Source organism: Phacochoerus africanus, chromosome 12 (assembly GCF_016906955.1).
Source record: "Phacochoerus africanus isolate WHEZ1 chromosome 12, ROS_Pafr_v1, whole genome shotgun sequence".
Taxonomy (NCBI): domain Eukaryota; kingdom Metazoa; phylum Chordata; class Mammalia; order Artiodactyla; family Suidae; genus Phacochoerus; species Phacochoerus africanus.
Genome location: NC_062555.1, coordinates 74,272,983 through 74,288,435, shown reverse-complemented (window position 1 = coordinate 74,288,435; position 15,453 = coordinate 74,272,983). Strand labels below are relative to the sequence as shown.

Genomic DNA, 15,453 nt, shown 5'->3' with positions numbered 1-15,453 from the left:
AATAAGGCCCTGAATACGAGAACAGCTGGGGTGCTGAGAACCCAGAGCAAAGCCACAGAAATGTTACCTGTCATCACAAACGTCGTGGAGGAGGGTTTCCAGGAGTAAGGGAGGGCAGGGACCACGGCGACAGTGAGCCACCGCTAACTGACGCCTCGCAAAGTGACACCTCGTTCCTGTCCTAAAGGTCCTGTCTTGTTTGAGGGGCTTCATGGGGCCCGAGTCCTCTCCCTCCCTAAGCCTCTCAAGTGCAACCTTTCCTAACTTCGGAGGCTTAGGATCTTTGAAGATGAATCCTTGAATTTACATAAAGATTATGGTAAACTTTTTGAATGATCCTGAAGTTTGAAACTCTAGAACAATCACCACAAAGCAGGATTAAAGAGATTTAAAAAGCACTTCAATAAAACTTCCCAGTTTTGCAGAAGTTGTGGATTCGCGTCCCGGCCCCATCCCAGGGCCAGACATTTCCTCAGCGAGTCTGGGAGTCAGCACACAGACGGACTCTAAGTGGAGAATTTGAAAGCGAACATGAGCTCCCGGACACATAAAGGCCGCCCAGAAAGGCCTTTTACAACTTTAGCTTCTCTGCGATTTCAGGAGCAGTCAAGGTATTAGAGTTCTATCTAAGAAATAACAGTGTCATAAAGATAAGGGCAATTTTAACTCTCTCATATAAGTGCAATCGCTGTTCTAACCTTTTTCCTACTTTAAGTGCAAGAGCTAAGTGAACATGTTTTGCATGAAAACGTCTGAATTTGTTTTGTCTCATACTGGATTTTGCAGCCGCATAGATTAGGGCTGCTACTCTTTTCCCACCCAGAGACTGATCAACTTGCCTTCCCCTTAGTATCTGGAGGACAAAGAGGAACTTTCCCTTCTCTCTAATGCCTGTAATTCCTAGGACATTCCTGGCTCATAGTATGTGCTCAACAAATGTTTTATTAGTGCCACAGTAAAGGCAAGTATAAAAGTAAATTACAGTACACATTCTATCCTACCTCTTGGGCACTGAGTGACCACCAGGTGTCACATTTGATGCATGCCCCCCCCCATCTCCATCTCCTCAGGACTGGCTACTTTACAACTACTTGGCATTTTATTTGGTGATTCTATTTCCCCCCAAATAGTCATTCGTCATTAGAAATAACTTGGGGGGTTATTTTTTTTCCTAAAGAAAACAAATATTTTGTGTCTTCAGATTTCTTTTTATGTGAACAATGTTAGGAAATCATTACAGTTGACTAAACAATTACAATCAACTTGTTGTAACTGAAAAAAAATCAGTGTGTGTAAATGAACAAGTCAATTACAATCAAACAATTAGCACCAGTGTATTTTGTTAAAGTTTCAAATTCATTTTCAGATTGGAATATTAAAATCAATATCATCATGAATTCATAGGAGAGTCAATTTACAATAGAGAGTTTGAGAAAGCACTTTTGGCAAAGTTCTAGAAATATTTATCAAAGAGGAAAACAAGAGTAAATTGCTGCCTTAAAAAAGATCCAACAGTTCTTGATTGATTTAGAAAGGAGAAAGAAAAAAAAAAAAACAATTTCCGACCAAGAATACTCTGCCAAGCAAAGTTACCATTTGTAACTGAGGAAAGACGAAATTTTCCCGACAAGCAAAAGCCAAAGAAATCTCCACTAAACCAAGCTAACAAGAAAAAAAGTTAAGAGACTTCTTCAAACTGTAAAGAAAGGGCACTAATATGTAACAAGAAAACATAAATCTCACTGGCAAAGGCAAATATTTAGTAAAGGCAGTAGGTCATAAGCAAAGCATTAGGCTAAAGTTGAAAGCAGTAAAAAATAACTGAAATAATTAATGAGTACACAAGATAAAAAGATATAAACTGTAACATCAAAAAATAAAAAAGGGGGAGTTCCCATCGTGGCGCAGTGGTTAACGAATCCGACTAGGAACCATGAGGTTGCGGGTTCGGTCCCTGCCCTTGCTCAGTGGGTTAACAATCCGACGTTGCCGTGAGCTGTGGTGTAGGTTGCAGACGCGGCTCGGATCCCGAGTTGCTGTGGCTCTGGCGTAGGCCGGTGGCTACAGCTCCGATTCGACCCCTCGCCTGGGAACCTCCATATGCCTCGGGAGCGGCCCAAGAAATAGCAACAACAACAACAACAAAAGACAAAATAAATAAATAAATAAATAAAAAATAAAAAAATAAAAAAGGGGAGAGTAAAAATGTAGAGATGGAGAATGCACTCGAATTTAAGTTTTTATCGACTTAAAATAGACTACTACAAATACATTGTATGTAAGCCTCATGGTAACTACGAAGCAAAAACCTACAGCAGATGTACGAAAACAATGTGAAAGGAATCTAAGCACATAGCTGAAGAACAAAGGAACTAAAAAACAGCCAGAAAACAATTAAACAGAATGGCAATGCGTTTGCACCTATCAGTAATTGTTTTTTGTTGTTGTTGCTGTTTTGTTTTGCCTTTCTAGGGCTGCACCCGCGGCATATGGAGGTTCCCAGGCTGGGGGTCCAGTTGGAGCTGTAGCTGCCAGTGTACGTCAGAGCCACAGCAACTCGGGATCCAAGCCCACAGCTCATGGCAACATGGGATCGATCCTTAATCCATTGAGTGAGGCCAGGGATTGAACCCATAACCTCATGGTTCCTAGTCGGATTCATTAAACACTGAGCCACGATGGGAACTCCAAAATCAATTCTAAGAGAGGAGTTCCCAGATTAATGCATATCTCAGGAAACAAACAAACAAACAAAAATCTCAATCTAACTTTATACCTCAAGGAATTAGAAAAAGAAAAAAGTGAAGCCCAAAATTAGTAGAAGAAAGAACTTAGTAAAGATCAGAGCAGAAATAAATGAAATAGAGAGAAAAGCAACAGAAAAGATCAATGAAACCAAAAGTGGGTTCTTCTTCTTCTTCTTTTTTTTTTTAAGGGCTGCTCCTGTGGACCAGGGACTGAATCTGAGCCTCAGCTGCAGTAACACCACATCCTTAAACCCACTGCACCATTCCGGGATTGAACTGTGCCTCTGCAGGGACCTGAGCTGACGCAGTCTGCCACAGCAGGAACTCCCAAGAGTTGGCTCTTTGAAAAGAGAAACAAAATTGACAAACCTTTGGCTAAACTAATTAAAAAAAAAAAAAAAAGAGAGAGAGAGAGAGAGAAAGAAAGTAAAGAACTCAACTAAAATCAGAAATGAAAGAGGAGATATCACAGTTTGATATTACAGAAGTACAAAGGATCCTAAGAGATTACTATTAACAATTACATATCAACAAATTGGACAACCTTGAAGAAATAAATACCTAGAAACATACAACCTTTCAAGACTGAATCATGAAAAAAGAGAAAATCTAAACAGACCATTTATTAATAAGGAGACTGAATCAGTAACCAAAACCCTCCCCACAAACAAAAAGACCAGGACCAGACAGCTTCACTGGTGAATTTTACCAAATATTCAAGGAGGAATTAACACCAACTCTTCTCAAGTTCTTACAAAACACAGAAGGTGAGGAAACGCTTCCAAACTCATTTTATGAAGCCTGCATTACCCTGATATCAAAGGACACCACCAGTACTGAAAATTATAGGCGAATATGTCTAGAGAACAAGGATGCAAAAATCCTCAAAAAAAAATAGTAGCAAACCAAATTCAATAATATGTTAAAATGATCATACACCACGATCAAGTGGGATTTATTTCAGAGTACAAGGATGGTTCAACGTCCACAAATCAATTAATGTGATACACCACATCAACACAACGACAGGTACAAATCATGTCCTCTCAGCATATGCTAAAAAAACATTTGACAAAATTCAATATCCACTTACGATAAAAAGCTCTCAACAAAGTGGGTACAGAGGAAATATACCTCAGCATAATAAAAGTCATACATGAAAACTCAAAGTTAACAACATACTCAACAGTGAAAAGCTAGTAGCTTTTCCTCTAAGATTCAGGCAGAGGGATGCCCACTTGTGCCACATTTACTCAACACAGTACTGGAAGTCCTAGCCAGAGCAATTAGGCAAGAAAAGAGATAAAAGGCATCCAAACTGGAAAGAAAGAAGTAAACCTGCATTACTTGTAGATAACACAACACTATATACAGAAAACCTTAAAGGCTATAAGAAAAAAAAAAGCAATAAATTAATTCAGTAAAGGAGAATATAAAAATCAATATACGGAAAACTGTTGTTTCTATACACTAATAATGAACTATTAGAGACAGAAATCAAGAAAACAACCCATTTACTACTGCATCAAAAGTAATAAAATACCTAGGAATAAAGTTAATCAAGGACATGAAAGACCTGTACATTAAAACCTAAACAACTTTAATGAAAGAAAGTGAAAAAGACACAAATCAATGAAAAGATACTCCACGGTCATGGATCAGAATAATTAATACGTAAAAATGTCCACACTACCCAAAGCAATATATAGATTCCATGCAATCCCTATGAAAATTCCAACGGCATTTTTCACAGAATGGAACAAACAGTTCTAAAATACATAAAAACCATGAAAGACCCCAAATAGCCAAATCCATCTTGAATAAGAAGAACAAAGCTGGAGGCATCATGCTCCTCGACACTCCAAAGCTAAAGTGGTGGGAACCCTGTGATACTGGCACAAAAACAGACACACGGATCAATGGAACAGAACTGCCCAGAAATAAACCCATGCATATATGTCAACTAGTTTTTTGAACAAAGGATCCAAGAATTTTCAATGACGAAAGGACAGTCTTTCAAAAAAATGGTGCTCAAAAAGCTGGACAGTCACATGCAAAAGAATGAAACTGGACCAATTTTCTACACCATACACAAAAATGAACTCAAACTGAATGAATTAAAGACTTGAATGTAAGACCTGAAACCATAAAACTCAGAAGAAAACATGGGGGGGGAAGGGGTAATTAAGCTCCTAGACATTGTTCTTGGCTATAATTTTTTTGAATTTGACAACAAAAGCAAAGTCAACAAAGGGAAAAATAAATGAGTGAAATTACATCAAACTAAAAGGCTTCTACATAGCAAAGGAAACCGTTAGCAAATGAAAAGGCAATCTATGGAATGGGAGACAGCATTTGCAAATCATACAGGTGATAATGGGTTAAAGTATATAAAGAATTTATACAACTCAATAGCAAAAAAAAAAAAAATCATTAAAGAATGGGCATAAGAATTGAGTAGAATTGCCCAAAAAAGGCATACAGATGGTCAATAGGTACATAAAAAGGAGCTCAGTATCACTAAGTATCAGGGAAATGCAAATAAAAATCACTTGAGGTATCACCTTACGCCTGTCAAAAAGGCCATTGTGAAAAAGACAAGTGATTACAACTGTCAACAAGAATGTGAAAAAAGGGAACCCTTGTGCAGCGCTGGTGGAAATGCAAAGTGGTGTGGCTACTGTGGAAAACAGTAGAGGCTTCTTCTTCCCTGCCCCCCCCCCCACCGCGTCCCAGATTAAAAAATACAACTACCATACGACCCAGCAATTCCACTTCTGGATATTTCTCTGAAGAAAACTGAAACACTAACTCGAAGAGATATCCGCACCCCTGTTTTTACTGCAGCATTATTTACTATAGTCAAGATACGGAGACAACAAAAATTTGGATAAAGAAAATGTGATGTGTGTACACACACACACACACACACACACACACACAGGAATACCGTTTAGCCATACGACGGATGAAATCCCATCACCTACAACAACACAGATGAACCTTGAGGGCATTATGCCAAGAAAAATAAGACAACGACAAAGACCATGAGATCTCACTTATGAGCGGAATTTAGAAAAAGAAAAAAACCCAGCTCCGAGATGTATGGATTACTGGTTGCCGGAAGTGGGGAGTGGGAGGCAGATGAAATGGGTGAAGGGAGTCAAAAGTATAAACTTCTGGCTACAAAATAAATAAGTCATGGTGAGGTAATATACAGCAGAGTGACTCCAGTTAATAACAGTTAATAGTTACTAATACCCTATTGTATATTTGGAAACTGGGAAATAGACACGAAATTCCCCTGGACTTAAGGCAGGATAAACAGATATTTAAAATAGGAAAACAGCAATGGACACTCTGAGACAATCATGTGCACACAGGACAAAGACAGACAGTGACAATGCTGGATCCTTAACCCACTGAGCCACCAGGGAACTCCGTCCAAGGGTATAATTTTTTTAAAAAATCAATCTTGTGCCTCATCATAGGTGAAATACCCTTTATCCACTCAGAATTTCCCAAAAAAGCAGAAAAAATAGGAGACTATGGAAACGTATTCCCTAAACCCCATTTCTGTCCACAAAATGCACAGGACAGTGACTGAGTCCAGGACAGGGTCTCTTGGGTACACACCCACTACAAGCCTGAACCACATTACCTAACATAACACCTGGCTCTCAACCTCCGCTGCTGATGGAGAAGTCAATTTCTCTCCTTTCGGAAGTGAAAAGGGTATTATCGTCATAAAAACAAAACTGGAAGTTAAAAAAAAGGTCATCCAATCTCACACGAGCAGAGAGAACATACGCCTTTTCAGTCAGACAGTTATGAAGCTGGTTTCTTTGCAAAACTCTAGCAGAGAGTGTGAAAATGACCTGACAGTTTGCTGTCTCTACAGCCCCTGGAGCAGAGAGAAAGGAACCTCTCTGGTACAGGTAACTATTTCCACAAGCTGACAGGCTGCATTAGCAGCGCTGAAGAAAGGACTCAAGAAAAGTTTGTTTCTCTTGCTCTCTGAAAAAGCACTCTGGAAAGAGACTCTGTCTCTTCTCAGTGATACATGTCAAAGAGCTCTGATGCAAATTCATTAACTACCAGTTCTCCTTGAAAGCATCCGTTTCAAGAAGATCACATATACATTCCAGGGGGTAAAATCCTACTTCTTACCAGTTATATCACTAATTTTTCGCCACTGCTTTTTACTCAAAAGCATTTAACAAATAGTAACTTCATATCCAAAGCAAATGCTCTGCCTAAAACATTTCCCTTCAGATTCCATTTGTTTCCTGCCTGGAAACATAAGGCGGCACAAGTCTCCAAGGGGCAGGTGAAGCGACACACGCAGGCACCAGGCAAACGGAAGGCTTACCGTAAGTGAGGATGTACAGGGGTTTCCCATTCGTGTCCATCGTGGTCAAGCAGGGGGCCTTTGGGGAGATGGTCCCCCATCGCTGTAACGCAGCTTCTAAAGACGGTGGCCAGTTTGTAACTACACCCAGCTGCTCCCCACGCATGGCCAACATCTGGGCTCCCTCTGGCTTTGGCTGGTTTGGGTCTGGTTGTTGAACTAAATACATTCGAACAAAAGGTTTTCAAGAAAAATACATCCACATTAGCAGGATCACTTTTTTATTCTTTTTGAAGAAGCTAAAAGACTTACACTTAAGGTATAAATTTATCAGCAGACAGGAAATGCCTACAGGTGCTTTTCTAGAATTAGATGTAATGGAAGCACTTAGCCCTTATAATTTCCAAGGCAACACTGGGATGCAGAACTTAGGGAGACCTGGGTGCCTTTATAAACTGACAAGTAAAACTATGCATTTTAACACGCCTAGAGTCGAGGACAGCAATAGCCATGTTTAAAATATCAGTGATCAAGATACCCTAGTAATGATAGACTCCAAAGAGCTCAAATTTTGCTGTATTTTGCCTGTAAATACTGAGACATGAATTTAAATCTGCTACAACTTCTATGAATAACCAGCTCAGCACATATTTCCTTAAATGAAACAAACAAAAAAATGGCTCATAATAAAAACAACCTGCCCAACTCTTTTATTTATTTATTTATTTATTTATTTATTTATTTATTTATTTATTTATTTTGCTTTTCAAGGCTGCACCCGTGGCATGTGGAGGTTCCCAGGCTAGGGGTCGAATCGGAGCTACAGCTGCCGGTCTACACCACGCCACAGCAATGCAGGATCCGAGCCACATCTGCGACCTACATCACAGCTCACGGCAACACCAGCTCCTTAACCCACTGAGCAAGGCCAGGGCTCCAACCCTCGTCCTCAGGGTTCCTAGTCGGATTCATTAACCCCTGAGCCACGACGGAAACTCCACCCAGCTCTTTAGATAGGTGAGAATCTGAGCTTTTTCTCCACGCTCTTGGGAAAGGGTTCTCTCACAGTCAATGCCTGAAATTTCCACCTGTTAGGTGGAAAATCAGCCATGTCTCACTCAGGGTATAAGGAATCTGGGTCTGATACAATCAGCAGAACTCGGCTCAGGGGCAGAGCCACCAGCTCTCGAAGCTGGGGAGGCAGGAAGGCGAGACTGGCCTCAGCTCACTCCACGCTCCTCTGGGCCCGGTGCTGCTGTTCAGGTTTTCTGATGTACCCCCAGTCCTGTACCTGCATGGAGTCCTTCCAAAGGCCTGCCGAGGGCACCCTCCGGTGCCGCCTACCCACTGTGCCGGGACTGCGTGAGCCCGCAGAGGGACCCCGGGAACAGCACCTACATCCTGCAGGCAGGATTACTGTCCTCCCGAGGACGCCAAGATCACTGGTCTTAGAAAGGCAGCCTTGGGAGAGACAGCACTACGTTTATGGGGTCACAGAAACACGGAACGAGCAGGAAGGAGGCCTCGTTCACCTTCCAGCAGTTCTTCAAAGTCATCAACGAAGAATTCCCGCAATGGTGGTCGCTTGGGTCGTTTGAGGGTGTTGACAAGCTGTTGGATCTTTGCTGATACGCGGCTACTTACAGGCACTCCTGAAAAACAGAAGCATGAGGCAGGTGAACCGGCAGCCACAGGAAAGATGACCGTGGCACCGGCACGCCCTCGCCATCTCAGGGCTGGGAGCCCCTCCGCGTCCCCCCAAGACGACTGCTGCTCATGGAGAACATGCCGAGGGGGACGGTCCCAGCCTGGGATGGTGCTGGCTGCACCAAGAGAGGCCACCGAGGATCGGCAATGAGTCTCTTCTACACTCCGTGAGCCGTCCTGCTCTGGGGACCTTGGACAGAGCTCCAGACCACAGACTGAGCTGAAACGGGCTCTGTTATCTCCTCATTCACACCGTCTCAGGGCCCCTCTGCCTCCAGGCCTGAGAGCTGACAAAGCGGAGAGACCCTCCCCAAGCCCCCGTCTCTCAGCTGCTGATGAAAGCAAGGGGACCTGCTTCTCCAAGTGCTGCTGGCAGGCCCTGTCCTCCTACAGATGACAGCAGGGTCCCTCCCACGTGTCTTTCAGCCCCACTCTTGTGAGTGAACATTTAAGTCCATTTATTTTATTTTTTTGTCTTTTTAGGGTCACACCTGTGACATATGGAGGTTCCCAGGCTAGGGGTCAAATCAGAGCCACAGCTGCCGGCGTACACCACAGCCACAGCAATGTGGGGTCCGAGCTGCATCTATGACCTACACCCCAGCTCACAGCAATACCAGATCCTTAACCCACTGAGTGAGGCCAGGGATCAAACCCACATCCTCTTGGATACCAGTTGAGTTTGTTAATGCTGAGCCATGACGGGAACTCCTTAAGCCGTTTTAATAGGTAGCCTCAAAATGCTCTATGTGGACTTTCAGAATTGAAACATTAAATATTTTACAATCTTGAAAATATATAAAAATACATAATCCAGACTTCCCAATATCTAAACACAGTATTTTCCCATTAAATAGTCCCACTTAATCGGCTTGGATGAATCAGGGATCATTTCACAAGGCCACTGATTCTCCAGCTTAATTTACAATCCCAGGTCCAAGCCAGCACTTCTGCTGTGTCAGGTCTGGGGTGTGGCCCAGAATCTGTTTTCTCACAGGAGCCCCTTGTGGTTCTGATACGAGGTACCACCACACCACTGGGTTGGACAAAACACGCATTGGCCTGGGGGAGCAGGTGCACATGACGCACTTCAAAGGCAGTAAAGTTACTAAGATGGTGACGACAAGAATAGAATCACGACCAACTCCATCAACAATGCGCTCAGAAGAGACCAGAACACACACGGAAACTGAGAAGCCCTCCGAGGAAACCCACCACGCCGGGAACCAGACTGACGTCGGAAAGGCATCTGCCGTCCGAGGCTGGGTCCAGGCCTCCTTGCCACCTCCCTGTCACACGACCATGGGCACACACACACTGGGATGGACCGCAAACCAAGGCAATTCCATTCTGCACCATGTTTGGGTTCTAGTCTAGCTTTCATGAGCCTGGGAGGTTAAGGAAAGCAGAACAAAGCACGGAGCTCTCGTCTGGGGCTGGCGCTTTAGGCCGGGGAACAGGAGCGTCTGTTTGGAGCACACCAAGACGTACCTTCTGGGGAGCAAGGGAGGCCCCTGTGGCTGTAGGTATCCAGCCGCCAACACTTTTTCTACCACAGAGGAGAAAGAACCCTCTTCCCAAGTCTAAAGCACCACACTTGCCACAGTGCCGTCTCTGTCGATGATTCTGGTGACATTTAGCTCTATCCTGCCCTTCCAGGTAACGGGTCAGTCCTAACGTCAGCGCTACTTTCCTAACTGGGGAACCAGCATTAGTCAGTTGGTAGCAAAAACATCAGAATCTTCGAAAATCTTTCTCTTCTCAGGACTAATGTCCTGCAACGCTGACATTTTTCCTACCAGGACTAACTCCTGGCCCACTGGGAGAGAGTCTGCAATTCCTGCGACTGGCCACCTTCTAGGGAGAACCTCCCGAGTTCACGAGACGACCCTGTGCCTCGGGAAGCACATGCGACCCCGGGCACAGAAAGGCCGGCGAGCAGAACTCGGAACGTGCGCGGGAAGCAAGGCTGCTGCTGCGAGACCTACCGTCGCCCGTCTCCATGAGCTCGGCGTTGCCGTACTTCGGGGCCGTCCGGGACGTCGTCGAGCCCTGCGGCCTTTCTACTTGCACTGAGTGTTCTGAGGTGTAAGTGGTTACGTCGGGAGGTGCAGAGTGATTTTCTGTAAAGAAGCAAATTGTAAGTTTTCTGGTTATCACGACAGAGTTAATGTGAAGGCTAAGTGAGCAGCAGGGTCTCAAACACGCCACATCCTGAGACAGAGAGCAAGGCACGGAACTGAAAACGAATCCAACACTCCCAGCAGAAAGACGAACTTCAGGAATAATTAACACTGTTCAACACGGAGCAAAGGCGGGTCAAGTTCAGACACGACAGGACAACAGGAGCCCCATCACTGAGTCATGTAGCATTTGAACTGAAATAATGTCTTCAAGTGGCCAATGGAAAATGATACTGTAAGTTATACCACAAGTTACGCTCATGAAAGAGTGGTTTCCTCGTCAGTCACAGCAGAGGCAGTGAAGAGCGCACACTTGGGAGGCAGAGAGCCTGGCGTCTGAATCCCAGTTCCGCAAATCTGGCGCTCTTGGGACGTGTCCTGACGTGTGCACCTCCGTCTCCTCATCCCTCACGTGGGAATAAGGGGGACCCCGCCCCCAGGGAGACGGAAGGCGTGAACACATGGAAAGGTCTTACAACACTTGATAGGAGGTGAGCACTCAGGAAATGGTGGCTGCTTTCTTACTTGTTCAGCATAAGTAACATTTACGTCTGACGCGGACGGGGGCGCTGCGTTCCGCGCGACGAGATGTGCAGCCGTCCTTCTGCACGACGTCCTGGTGACAGTCACCGGGTGGGCCCTAACTCAACCTGCCCGGTGTCCTTGCAAGAGATGAGGACACGGCCACACACAGAGAAGACCGCTTTCTACACGCCCGAGAGCGAGGCCTCTGAAGAGGCCGACCTCCACCCCAGCCTCGAGGACGGCGAGTCACCCAGCGTCTTAGATACAACCGTGTCTACGGTGCTTGGCTGTGGCTGCCTGAGCAAACCGACAGGCACCCGAGAGGGCGGCTTCTGAGAGCTCAGCCTACGAAAGAGCGCCTGTCAGAGAGAGGAGGGCAGGGCAGGGAAGCGTCATCAGCTCCTGGGGGGGCGGGAGAGCCATTCCGATCGCCTGGTAACCACTTCAGAGGCTGCATTCGCCCTTTACACCAACTGTCCCCACCTGTGCTTTTGCCAAACTTATTTCATGTTCTTTTTTTCTGGCCACACCCATGGCAAGTGGAAGTTCCCAAGCCAGGGATCGAACCTGTGCCACAGCAGTGATGATTGTGGATCCTCAACCACTGAGCCACCTGGGAACTCCTATTTCATGTTTCAAAATGATCTAATTCACCATGGTGAACAGTTAACTCCCTGGGGCCTCATCTTTCAAGTGAAAATACAATAGATGCCAATGTATAACGAGCACAATTTCAAATGAGCCACATAAAAGCAGCTAAAATGAAAAGTTCACTGCATTTCTATTTCATTCACTTGCATTTATGTTACGCTGTATCTGCCTCCCTGGTGACAGCCAAGGAGTCTTAGTGTTGGGTGGCAGAGGTACTGCAATGGTCCCACTTTGAAGCTGGGAAAATTAATGATTCAATACATTTGGTGATTAAAAAATAGGAACAGGGACAGCTGTGTGACTTCAAAGTACTTTCCAAATTTATTCACTTGTCAGCTCCTCTCCCCTTCCCTTTCAAACTCTCCGCATATGCTATCACTGTAGGATCATAAACCTAGCAGCTGGCTTCTGTTCGCAAGCCAGAGAACATTCTGCCACAGCAGTGATAAACGGTGCCCTATTTTATTTTGATAAAGATCAGGACTCCAAGTATTTACTCAGTTATCTATCTTTTGGGAGTATTTAAAAGACCTTTGCATATCACAGATGCTCAAGAAATACTTGCTGACAGGTAAGAAAAAGTGGGGTCAGGCTGAAGATGCGGGTTCAAAGGTCAACTATGCTCCTCAGCCCCCAGGCATGAGGCCTGGCAGGCCCGTGTGCTTCGGGAACACTCTGCAGGTGAAGAACTCTCACCGGAGCTGGTCTCTGTCTCCTGAGCCAGGATCCACTGTTCCTTAGGGCAACTTCCAAGTACTTTAAAAAACCAACAGAAAAACGGTGGCCATCCTTCCAGCCACGTGTGACTTTCCCGGGGCTATTGTGACACCTTTGCATCTGCTCCCCCAAGGATGGGTCCTGTCTCTCCACCCCTGCATGGCTTTTGCTCCCAGCAGCTGACACGAGTTCCTTAAGAACCTGGAATTACAGCACAGGAGGAAGGGAGGAGGGAAGTGCCATTCAGCCACTGTCCAGGACAGCCTCCGCTGGTCTGGTGCCAATTCAGCCACTGTCCAGGACAGCCTCTGCTGGTTTGGTGCCAGGGGTCCTTCCTACTCACAGCATCCCGCCCCCAGCCCTGGATTTTAGCCTACTGCTCTTGCCAAAACCCATCCCTTCTGTACACCTATTTCTGGCCATGACTGTCCCAAGTGACCTGCTCAACTCTGCCTTGGAAATTTCCTGCTCCTTGACCTAACTCCTTCCAAAGCTCTTGCTCTTACAGCATCCAGCTCAGTCCGGCTCCCAGAGTCCCGCTCAGACGCTCAAGCTGCACAGCACCCAGCCCACGTCATCTGCACTCTGCAAAAGCTGGAGCAATGGCTCAAAGAATGAATGAACACAAGAATGAATATGTTAGAACACATGTCGGCCAGAGAGAACATGCTTCTGGTTCTAACAGCGGCTGAACCACAGCCCCCCTTAACTCTACCTGTGTGACTGGGAATCCCAGGGGCCAGGGGTCACAGATCTTCCTTTTTAGCCTGTTAGTCTTCAGTCCTCTACTAACTCCTAAACTAAGAGAAGAAACAGAAGAAATCTGTTCTTTACACGCAGAAAGAAATGCGCTCATGGTCCACTTTCACGTGATGGGCAAGGAGGGGCGTGTGCAAGGGAAGCCAGCCTTCTGTCCATCAACAAGGCCCCCGCCAGAGTCTCTGTCAGGCAGCCCGAGCTCCACTGTCGCTGAGTAGAGAAAGGGATTCAGGCCCTCAGACCGCCTGCCCGGTCGCCCCAGCTAAGACGACACGGTTGTGCCTCCATGTGGCAGCAGAAAACCAGGTTCCTCCAGGAGAACGTGGAGGTGACATGCAGTGAAAGGAATCTGCAGTGAAGCTGAGGGGAGGCACTGGCCTCGTGGGAATCAGAGCATCTGGCTCAGTTGCTGCAGATGCTGCTCAGCCGCCTGCTGCTCTGACCCGCCCTCTAAGTGCAGCTCATTGGAAGAGCAGACCCTGGTCCCCAGCCCGGCCAGAACATCTACTCCCCGGCTCCAGCAGGCTGTCCTAGTGCACAAGCAAGCTCAACCGGTGTCTCCTCCAGAGCGACACGTGGCAACGTGAGCGAGGGTTTAGATTCTTAACGCTCTGATGATTTCACTCAGGGACAGAGGAGTATACCGTGTCTCCCTGTGACTGGGCAGGGGCGGGGGTGAGGATGGAGGGGGTGGAGAGAGAGAGAGAGAGGGAGACTGCATTTCAAAATTGCAGACTAAATCTGGAGATGTCTAGAAAGGCTGGGTGGTTCTACATTCAAACATCTCTCCCAGCCAAACATCTGCGAGGCTGACTGGAGGAGAATCACAGAGGTCCTGAGACCTGGGACGGCCGCTCTCCCCCATTTACGCCATGAAAATCTCACGAAGACGTGATAGCGACTGTTACACAGATCTTAGGATGTTGAAATAACAGAACTGGATTCTTTACCTTGGAAAAACAGCTTCCTGATTTTCACATCCACAAATTCAAAGTCACGATACCTGCACAGACCAAAGACCCAGTGGGCATGGGATGGGAACAGTCAAGTCTTTGTTTCTGCAATGTGAGTTGAACTTCGGTCTGAAAAGAGCACTCTCGCTGTTTTGAACAGGCAAGGCCAAGAGGGAACAAAGATACCAAGGGGAGGGCAGCTGCTCCGACATCCTGCTGCCCACTCACTGGCTGGCGGCCTGGGCATCACAGCCACCTCACCTGCAGAACAAGGATGCTGCTACTCGCTCCTCGCCGTGGCCACAAGTGACACCGCATCCTGACGTGCTGCAGTGACAGTGACAGTGCCACCCTGGTGATCGGGCTCCTGCTCTGCCATTTCTACCCATGTGCAGGGGTCATTTCCTCTCCTGAGTTCCAAGAAAAGAATCTGAAACTCATGTACATAAAGTGAAAATGACTGTCACTACTTCTGAGTCAAGTGCATTTGAACACTGGGAAAAAGAACTAAAGAAACATCTCTCTGCTGTGTGCTCCACGGTGTGGGCAGCGGGCCAGTGAGGTTCCTGCAGAAAAGGAGCACACACTGGCTGAAGGGTTAGGATAATGTGGGCCCCCAAATCATTACTTTGATTCCAAGGACAAAATCGAAATAAACAAAATCAATCTCAAGCAGCAAAAATCCCAAAGCGATTTTTGGGGAAAAGAGAAAAGAGCAGCCCTGTGCTGACAACATCAACAGGACAGTGTGAAGCCACGGACGGATATGGGGCTGGGAGGGGCTGCAGCAGGGCGATGGGAGGTGGGGGTGCAGAGATCCAGGGTCCTGGGGCAGACCCACAAGACACATGGCAGCCTAA

The 15,453-nt window shown here is 46.0% G+C and overlaps 1 protein-coding gene across 2 annotated transcripts in view; it reads right to left on the bottom strand.

The window, feature by feature from the left end:
• The window catches only part of DIP2C (disco interacting protein 2 homolog C), a 330,049-nt gene that overhangs the window by 101,413 nt on the left and 213,183 nt on the right, over window positions 1-15,453 (bottom strand). For both annotated transcript variants that reach the window (XM_047754739.1, XM_047754740.1), the window contains 3 exons: window positions 10,794-10,928; window positions 8,631-8,750; window positions 7,120-7,317 (listed from right to left, as the gene is read on the bottom strand). In XM_047754739.1, coding sequence (XP_047610695.1) covers window positions 7,120-7,317; window positions 8,631-8,750; window positions 10,794-10,928 — 453 coding nt within the window. The remainder of the gene's footprint in view (window positions 1-7,119; window positions 7,318-8,630; window positions 8,751-10,793; window positions 10,929-15,453) is intronic.